The sequence below is a fragment of the Ictalurus punctatus genome, chromosome 6 (assembly GCF_001660625.3).
Source record: "Ictalurus punctatus breed USDA103 chromosome 6, Coco_2.0, whole genome shotgun sequence".
Classification (NCBI taxonomy): Eukaryota; Metazoa; Chordata; class Actinopteri; order Siluriformes; family Ictaluridae; genus Ictalurus; species Ictalurus punctatus.
Window position 1 is genome coordinate 25868944 of NC_030421.2, and position 10894 is coordinate 25879837.

Here is a 10894-nt window from a genome sequence, read left to right on the forward strand (position 1 = left end):
ATCCCGTCATTGATGTGACAGAGCGGACATTAGGTAAAGTCCCTGGGTTGGTGCTCACTTACAGCAGCCTCCTCTTCCTGCTACTGACAGTGATTAGTTTAGACCTGGATGGCAAACATTTCCTTTACTACTAGAATTTGAAACAAAGCCACCTGATATTGTTTTATGTAAAGCTCATGCCTTCTATCTTTGATTAGCAATAAATAAAGTGCCAATGTGACCTTCTGAGTATAGTTTTTAAGCATAGCTGAGTAAAGTGGCTCATGAAGCCTGCTGGCAGTGTGCCACAGGCAGATGTGGAGAGGTTTAGTGGACATGTCTCGTTCTGCACGGCTGATAAGAGGATCTGACATTTGGCTTGTACATATAACAGGTTATTGGCATCTTACGAGTGATCAATGCCAACATGATAGCTCCAGGAGGTGAACCAAAAGCAAACACCTCCCCGCCATGAGGTTACTTACTCAAGCTGTTCACAATGGTGGCAAATTAGAGGTTCTTTGAATATCCTTGGAAAACTGAGGTTTCATTTACTGCTCTAAGTTGGATCCATTGACACTGCAGTTATTAGATTAAGACCTCGTTACAACACAGTAGGCCATACCCATTATGAAACCTTCCATACTGAGTACCCTCTTATTGTATAGCTCATTCAACTGCATTTGCTTTACTTCTTTCTTACGGAAATGATTAAAAAATAACTGCTGAATCTCGTGGCTGCAAATAATAGGTTGCTAATTACATTTAGGCCAATACTCAGATTGCAAAACATAATTAATATAGTTATCACAAACATATCATTAAAAGCACAATGCACCCTCAAACAAATTAGAGTAATGTGCATGCAGCAGAGAAACACATCACCTGTGTGTGTGGGTCAGTGGCGTGTGTTTATGCCCACCTGAGGATGCAAAAGCTGTGTGTTCCACGCAATGACGCCCTGAGGGACACAGCGCTGGCCCTGCCATTGATAATCCCCCTACAGGCCCTTTCTTTGCGGTTACGGTCACTGGCTGAGCTAATAAGTACAAAGTACAAGATAGGAGAGGGGAGGGCGTGAGGGGGTGTCTAATGCACAACAAAAGAAGGGGATGTGAATAACAGGTCGGAAGAAAAACAACTTCTTTAAAGCAGGACATGCATGCTGGGTGAGTCAACAATTAGGCCTGCAGCGATAAGGCCTAAGTCTGGTTAAAGGCTTATTAAAGTGCGGGCAAGACAGATAGAGAGAGGGAGAGAGAGAGAGAGAGGGAGAGAGAGAGAGAGGGCGGAGGGAATAATGAGAAGGGAAAGATAGCCGCTCGTTCAGCTGGTTAGGCGCATGCAGGCAAGCCTGTGCTTGCACGTTCCTGGAGAATAGATTGCTGGACCCAGTTGCCCCTTTCTAATGACCCTTCTTGTTAGCCTCGGAAACGGAAAGCCTGTTCATTAGAAGTGCAGGTCCGCTCACCTCGGCACACATCCTCGCGCTCACACTCACCCGAGCTGTTTTACGCTCATAAATGCGCGCGCATTCCGGGTTAAAATTTTGGGTTCTAATAGACCAGGAGTTATTCCCCTCCAATCCAGGTTCCATCCTGCCTGTGGGATATCTTTTTACACAGAAAGATTGCTAACCGCTCATGTAGACGTCTTCAAATGACCATGCACATACATAGGATTGCAGAATATGTTCTGATATTGAGAAGGAGTAAGTAAGTAGGGAGCAAATGACAGTCGTGCCGGAAATAGAAAGAGATGAAATCTGGACACGCGTGACATAAGCAGCTGTTAATGAGAGGTAGCTGGGAGAGCCACTATTCCCAGTCAGACTGGCGACATAAATTTATTGAAAATTTAAAATGTTGTTCTTAGTGAGGAGAGGACAAAGTTAGGGCCTCCATCACGCATGGACACTATGAGGAACGCAAGAACAAAATCTTTTTCTTGACGCAAACATCAGTGTCTATATCTATATATATATATATATATATATATTGCTCTTCCTTTTGTATAAGGTAGTTTCCTAATCTCTTTAAGTCATTGTGTTTTTTTTAGTTATTTATGCATAGTAATTAAAAGAAGAAAAAAAATCTCCTATGGAAATGTAGTTGCATTGGAAATTACAACTGATCTTCCAAAATTATTACCATGTGCATCACTTCTGTATGAATGCTGAAGCAAAAATATTATTAATGTTTTAATGCATTATTATTATTATTATTATTATTATTATTATTATTATTATTATAATTATTATTATTATAATTATTATTATTGTTGTTGTTGTTGTTGTTGTTGTTGTTTTTATAGTCTATGAATCCTGTTTTGGAGTGCGCGTGTTGAACGCTGTAATATATAACCTGAAGTAGCCCACTCAGATAAATAATTGATTTCCCTTGGGACTAGTAAATACATATACAAAGGAAGCTGGTGATTTCACGCCACATCACAAAATCTTAGGAGCTGCAACGCAGTGTCTGGCATTTGATCCTTTTTAATGAAAATCTTCATTTTACACGTACACGGTGATTACTTTTACAATCTTAACGACTAAATTCAGGTGTGTGGAACTATTCACGGAATAAATGTATTATAAAAGCCATCATTCGCTCTCATAATATTTGATCTATAATTGTAATGGTAAATATTACATTGGTAAGGGTCAGTAATTACTGAAATTTGGCAATGAAAATTGCTCTGATTGTTACCATTATATTGCAATTGTAATGATTTTGGCGTATCAAACTATTGTCTTTTGCAGTAGCTAAAATTACACCAGTCCCAGTTTTCACAAGTTTCAGTGTACAAACATCACTGGCCACAAGAAGCGAATACACTGTGGCGTGAAGGGCCTCCTTGATTATCCTAATTAAGTTCTGTCTAATTAAATTACTGTCACGTGTTAACCAATAGCAAAAGTCGATTCATTAACGATGCAGGCGGCAGGAATGAAAAGCGAAAGCCCCCTCGATTGCAAAGGTAGTGTCAACTGGCTGATTTGCTTTCGTGCGCAAAGTAGCTTCGACCGCGGGAAGGCGTTTTTTTTCTCTCCCGGGTTAACTTCGCGAGGCGTTAAGCCTGCGGTCTCACGTCGCACGCGTTAATTGCCGCTTGCCGTCTTCAAGAGCTATGCAGCTCGAGCACTGCATCTCGCCAGCTCTCGCGCTCTCCAAGAAATGTTTGAGTGTGGGCAGTGGCTACCCAAACTCAGAGGGTTCTGATCTCGCCTTGCACGGCCATCCTATTACATCTGCTCGTGACAACCTGGAGAGAAGTTCACCCCTGAAAAAAAACTCCGCTGGGATGACGAATCAGTCAGAGGCGGACAATTTTGCCGACTCTAAGGACTCGTCGGGAGACGTGCAGAGAGGCAAACTCTCTCCAGCGCTCGACGGAGTCGCTGACATTCGTCACAACTTCGATGGATCTGCTGGAGAAAGGTATCTCCTGTCACAGTCCAGCCAAACTCAGCCTCTCGCCGCCAGCCCCGCCGCCATGTTCCCCTACCCCAGCCAGCATGGACCAGCGCACCCGGCCTTTTCCATCGGAAGCCCGAGTCGCTACATGGCGCATCATCCTGTCATAACGAACGGAGCTTACAACAGTTTGCTGAGTAACACTTCCCCACAGGGCTACGCGAGCGCCGGCTACCCGTACGCTCAACAGTACGGCCACGCGTACCAAGGCGCTGCTTTCTACCAGTTCAGCTCGGCACAGGCCGGACTGATCCCGGGTAAAGCGCAAATCTACCTGTGCAACAGGGCGCTATGGCTCAAGTTTCATCGACATCAGACCGAGATGATTATAACCAAGCAAGGGCGGTAGGTATTCGGCGATTTTTACATTTCATTTATTCTTTTTGGCTTGAACGTTTAAATTGAATATATATATATAGTTGTCATTACTCAGCATAAATTAGTTATAAATTTCTTATATATAAAAACATACACATTTACTATTATGGCGCACCTACTTCTCCGTTTCTCGACGCAAAACAATAAAACACATTAGTTTTTTTATTTTACTTAATTAACTTACATTCTGTTTTCATTTAAACGTTTTTATTGTAGTTATAGTTATTTTTAGCTCATATAGTGAATGTTTAATTATTGATATTTTGTTAATGTTAATCATTAATATTATTCCTTATAATACATTATAAAATAATAATGTCTGATTTTATATATATATATATATATATATATATATATATATATATATATATATATATATATATATATATATAATGATATAACGACAAAACTTTGTAGCATTTAAATTAGTATAACCTTTGTCCATCTTTAGGCGAATGTTCCCGTTTTTAAGTTTCAACATATCCGGCCTGGACCCGACAGCTCACTACAACATTTTTGTTGATGTGATCCTGGCGGACGCGAACCACTGGCGTTTTCAGGGAGGGAAATGGGTTCCATGCGGCAAAGCGGACACCAATGTGACAGGTATGCAACAATACGAATTAATACGGGAAGATATTTTATTTTTGATGCCGTTTTAACTTTCAACAGCTAAAATCTTTGTTCCTTAGTGAGATATTTAACGAAAACAATAGTAATAGTAATAATAATAATAATAATAATAATAATAATAATAATAATAATAATTATTATTATTATAACAATATATGTGTATTTTTATATGTATTTAATATTATATATATTTAATAATATATACTAATAACTAATATATACTAATACTAATAACACGCATATATATATATATATATATATATATATATATATATATATATATATATATATATATATATATATATATACACACACACACACACACACACACACACATATATATCTATATATAAAACAAAGTATTAATAATAATAATAAAAATAATAACAAGAACATATATATAATTGTTCTTTGTTTATTTCTTACATTTATATTTATATCTGTATAGGAAACAGAGTGTACATGCACCCAGATTCTCCCAACACGGGCGCGCACTGGATGCGCCAAGAAATTTCGTTTGGAAAATTGAAGTTAACGAACAACAAAGGAGCCTCGAACAACACAGGACAGGTTAGTCAATAAATATGAAAATGGTAAACCCGTTGCTAAAAATTACTGAATGGGAATAATAAACAAGCACGAACGAGAGAATATTTATAACTTTTTACGCACTTGATCATTGTGGGAGATACAAATCCATTATTCCATATATTTTCAGTATCTTCTATATTTTCTAGTAATGCAATAATCAAGTGTTTTGCAGTGTATATAGCGTAATCTAATTCATGAATACCCAAAGGGAGTGTGGAGTTGCAGTACACTATTGAGCTGACTCTTGTGTATTTCGGGTGACTCTTCGCAGATGGTGGTGCTTCAGTCACTGCATAAATACCAGCCGCGGCTTCACGTGGTGCAGGTGAACGAAGACGGAACGGAGGACACGAGCCAACCTGGCCGCGTGCAGACCTTCACCTTCCCCGAAACTCAGTTTATCGCTGTCACGGCCTATCAAAATACCGATGTAAGATTCACAGCATGGCTCAAAGCACCACTTCACTAACCAGTGATGTCTTGTATATAATCATATCAATATGTGTGTAACGTGTTAACTTTAGACAAGTCATATAATAAAACTGTAACTGGTAATACACAGGACACTGCATTTTAATCAAATCTTTGTGGGAGAGAGTGGTGTTATCAATGCTTTTTTTTATTTCACAGATTACACAGCTAAAAATTGACCATAATCCATTTGCAAAAGGATTCCGGGACAATTATGACACGTAAGAATTTTTCATTATTATTTTTCTGTAATTCATTTTAATGTTGCGGCACGTTAAACAGACCATGAGTTATTCTAGTTCATATTTGTGGTATGCTCCTGTGTTTCTGAAGCTAACTGTAGGCTAGTGATCCAATCCAGTAACTACATGTACGCCCTGGTAAAATTAAGCACCGACTGATAATCAGTTGTTTGTTGTGTGTGCGTTTTTGAATGTAGCCTACTAATTATCTCCATATGGAATATTTCCACATTTCCTCAAATTTCCATATTTCTCAAATATAATTATTTGTAACGGAAGGCCAGAAAAATTACTACACGTTACACATTGTTATATTTAAAATAAATGCAACAGGTGGCAGGTGTAAATAAGCGCATATGAGAAATAACTAATGTCTCTTATGTTGTATGATATCAAGGAATAATTCTGATAATAAAATAATAATTTGGCCTATATATTACAAGCCTGATAAAATAGTATCGTCTGAATATTTTTCAGACTGACTCCTTGGTGTGTTCGCAACTGAGAACTATATTCATTAACCAAAATGGTGCATTTTTTCAAATTTATTGGCACCTTTACGCTCGACATGTTATGTTCACACAGGTTGCCCTAAACTATTTTATCAAGTTCATAATACGCAAACTATGTTTGAACCTTTCCTATTCCAGCGTCTACACAGGTTGCGACATTGATCGCTTGACGCCGTCCCCGGGTGAGTCTCCGCGCTCTCAGCTCATGCCGAGTGCGCGCTACGCCGCTATGCCGGGCTCCTTCCTGCAGGACCAGTTTGTCAGCTCGTATGCCAAGTCCCGCTTTCACCCTGGCGTCGGTGGCGCTCCTGGCACGGACCGCGGAGTCCCGCTCGGCAACAGCTTGCTTTCGCCGCAGCAAACCGACGAGACCGCGGTGGGCTCCCCGCAGCGCTGGTTCGTCACCCCGGCCAACAACCGACTGGACTTCGCCGCCTCGGCGTACGACGCTGCCGCCGCGGCCGATCTCGCGGGCAACGCGGCCACGCTGCTCTCGTACGCGGCCGCCGGAGTCAAAACTCTCCCACTGCCCGCGGCCGGCTGCTCTAACCGAGCCCTGGGCTACTACGGCGAGGCGACGGCGTGGGGAGCGCGCACTCCGCCTCAGTACTGCGGTAAATCCGGTGCTGTGCTCCCCTGTTGGCCCTCCAACTCAGTCCCTGGCCGGGCGGCGGCTGCGGGTTACCTGGTCGGTCTGGACGAGGGCGACCCTGCCGCTCCAGAGAGATCCCCGCTGGGAGCAAACGACGACGCCAAACCCAAGGACCTGTCCGAGTCCAGCTGGATAGAGACGCCCTCCTCAATTAAGTCGATCGACTCGAGCGATTCGGGCATTTTCGAGCAAGCCAAGCGGAGGAGGATCTCTCCATCTGCCACGCCGGTTTCAGAAACAGCATCGCCGTTAAAATCTGAAATGCTGACGCCCAGGGAGTGCGAGAAGAACTGCTCCAAGGACATTGGCTACTACAGCTTTTATTCACACAGTTAGACACTGGAACCGGTCGTAACGCAGAGCATGGCTCCTGCCACGACAAGTTCAAAGATCCGATTCATATTTATCTATTTATTCATATTTTATTTTGGCTATTTATTTATCTATTTATTCATGCATTTATTTGTATAGGCTATTTAGATCTACTAAGCTACGCGGCTTATCATTCTTTTTCAAACGTAGTAATAGGTTTATAATTTACTTTGTTTGCATTTGTTGATAACACCACTGTAACTAAATAATGTATATACCTGTGTAGACATCCGTGATTTCTCATTACATGTTGATGTACAGTATGTAAAAGGACAGAATTATTAGATTCTTGGTACGATGTTTTTAGAGGAAATCAGGCTGTTTTATCTTGGAAATGCTTTAGGTCGGAAGAGAGTGGTAAGGCCCAGTCTTTTTTCTCCTACTCTTATAGGAGATGACAGATAGGAACCACTCAGAGTTCCAGACTTTCAATAGTTCAGTGTTAATAGAGACCAAACAGAGTTGTATTGCATTGTATTGCTGTTGCTTGGAAATATATTAGTCTGTAGTTTAATTGTTGCTCTCAACGTGAGATCATTTTGTACTTTGTTGTAACGCTGTTGGTAGGCCGAGAATCATGAAATCAAATAATTTTATGATATTTAAATCCATGGTTTAAGGGGAAAACAGATCTTCGGAAGTTTTTGTTATTTATTGGGCATTTATTATGATTATTTTCTTCATAATTTCATAATTCCCGAGACGCGTCAGTTAGGCCTGCTAATGAAAAGCTAATGTAATTGTGCTGTGCTTCTTTGCAATAAATACACGAGCCTAAAAACTGTTAGTAAAACAGCCTTCAAATGAGACTTCTAATCAAGGTTCATATGTGCCTAAACATGTAGGTTATTCTGATATATGTTGTCAGGTTTGGCGCCAGGACCATGTGTTTTAGAGGAGTACGCGTCCATCTGTCGCCGTATTAGTCTATTATATGAACACTGCAATGTGTGCAATTACATTCCCTTTTCCCTAGTGGTAGGCCTCTTTACAAAAACCTGTCTACTTCGTCATCACATCGGCTACTGAAAATTCATATTTCCAAAAACAGAAGGAGCAAGGAAGAAACACAATTTAGGTTACTCAGAGGGTCGAATGGTGTTGAAACCATTTTATTGGTCGATTATACACATAGAAATGAATGAATTAGAGTCCAACAGGTAGTTCTAAAAATAACAGCAACCAAAAAACAAAACAAAACAAAAAACCCACCCCTCTAATTTGAGTTACTTTTGCCAGCAGATTGACGGTATGATGCACATATGGCACACAGATAAAGGCATATTGAGGCCGCCAAGGGTCACTTACACATTAATAAGAAATGTCAACAATATCTCAGTCACAGTTCTAAATAATATGAGCCAAAAATATAATACGACTACATTCCTTTTAATGGCCCTATCCTCCAATAATCATTCGACCCAGTTGATTTTATTACAAGTTCGTATGCATTGATTAAATCTATAGGCTAATTGGGATAGAAATACACCGTTTATCAAATATGCAGTAAAACTGAGAATGGTATTCTTTATGATAAACCCGTAGACACCAACAGCGGAAGTTCTTTTCGTCATTCGTGTCACATATGAGTACAAATGGCAGGCTATGGAAATAGCATAGTCTAATAAAATACATTTTGTGGGTCTTTGTGCGTTGTTTATCAATTATGTGTGCACTGGTTTTATGTTGGGATCCTAACAGCTGTTGCTACACAACCCAGTGTGTGTGCTTTGATGTGGAAACTTTGTTTTGCTGCCATCCGGTGGCGGCGGAATTTTCCTTTCTTCCTTCTTTAGTTAAATCTCAATTAAATCCCACGGGATCCTTGTTAGCAACCCGTTTAAGGTTGATGATTATGTTAGTGAGGCCGATTAACAATTCGAAGAAAGGGGTTTCACCTGAAGCCTGATGGAAATAATTTTGGAAAAGGAAAAAAGCGCCCAACGCAAGCACATCTTATGTCCACTAGAGGGCGCGAACACCGCCATTTTCAGAAGAAGAGGCTCAGAGCTGATTTACCAATTGATTCACTGATTCAAGCGTTTACTGATTTCAGCGTTAACTTTTAAAGCTGTACGTTAGACACAGTAATCAATCCTTCTATACAAATTTTTTTTACAATAACAGATCCGTGGCTGAACATGGCCACTGACCTGATTTAATGCACGGGCTTGTAAATATATGCTTATAATTTTACAGCTGAAATCCCCAATTCAATAAGAACATAAATGGACATTTACACTTAAAGGAAATCTCCACCCTGAAACATCTTACATATGTCCATAATGAAATATTTGTAATTGCTTAGCAATTTTGGTGTTAATTTGTTGGTTGATGTAGTATTTTCATTATCCTTGTGAGAAGTTAGTGGTTGTGTGCTGCATTAACATCAGGGGGTCACAAGGGGTCATTGCTAGTGCAGTCACAATAATAACAGAAAAGAAATGTAGTGATCTCAACAACACGTAATAATGGTTAACTTTCACTGTTAGCTCCTAAACACAAAAGAGCAAGAGCTTATTTCTTCACTCACATTTACCAGCAATGGCCAAAGTCATATTAATGGAAAATCCAACACAGAAATAGTGGATACAGTGAAAGTTGGACTCAAAAATCCAGAATGCAATGCACCTATACAATATAGTTAAGTTATGCCAGAGACTCGGCTTGACTAATTAGTGATCAGTGAAATGTCGAGCACGATAACACTGACAGTGGTATCAGCATGAAAACTGAAAAGCTTTAGACTTGGGGCAGCTATGGCTCAGGTGGTGGAGTGGGTTGTCCACTAGTTGCAGGCTTGGCAGTTCGATCCCTTGCCCACATGCTGATGTGTTTTTGGGCAAGGCACTTAAAACCAAGTTCCTCACAGTGGCAGGCTAGCGCCTTGCACAGTGTTAGTGTGTGTAAATGGGTGAATGAGAAAAAGTGTAAAGCATTTTGTAGAACCGCTAAGGTTAAAAGGCGCCATATAAGTGCAGACAATTTACCCTTTACTTCTGTTTGAGTAGAGTGTACAGATGAGGAGGTGAGAACTGGAGAGTTAAAAAGACTAAAAGCACTGCTACATCACTTTCTTTAATTAGAGATTACATGACTGTTTATGCTGCGTTTCGAGGCAAAGTTGCAGTTTGTAATTTCCTGCCTCCAACTAGCAAAAGCCACAGAAAACCCCCCTCAACTTACAATTTCAACTCGCCAACTTGGAGTAGACTTCTCAACTACCAGTTCATTCCCTATTTATAGAGTGGCATCAAATCAACATGACTGTGCACAGTGTGAACAGTATAAAGTCCCCCTTCTCTACTTTTAAATTAGTTTATAGCAGTATTGGCTTTAGATAAATTAATACATTTATTACATTTATTAATACAGTTATTGGTTAAATAAACATTCACACTGATCATACTAATCACTGTTTTGAGAAGGTAATCACTCATATGACTAATATTATCTGGCTAGCTTGTTGCTAACGCTACTTGCAATTGTCTGCCGGTGTTGTACTGCAATTTCAGACCAAAATGTTGCATGAATATACCAACAGTACCAATGGCCATTCAGATTTGTAACTGTAAAAATGTGGTT

The 10894-nt window shown here is 40.1% G+C and overlaps 1 protein-coding gene across 1 annotated transcript; it reads left to right on the forward strand.

Annotated features, from left to right (window-relative positions):
• Positions 1-2968: 2968 nt before the first annotated feature.
• Positions 2969-8903, forward strand: tbr1b (T-box brain transcription factor 1b). The gene is made up of 6 exons (XM_017469265.3): positions 2969-3803; positions 4288-4442; positions 4918-5039; positions 5332-5490; positions 5691-5752; positions 6424-8903. Exons 1-6 carry the CDS (start codon positions 3112-3114, stop codon positions 7271-7273), a joined length of 2040 nt encoding a protein of 679 aa, XP_017324754.1. The 5' UTR covers positions 2969-3111; the 3' UTR covers positions 7274-8903.
• Positions 8904-10894: the final 1991 nt, after the last annotated feature.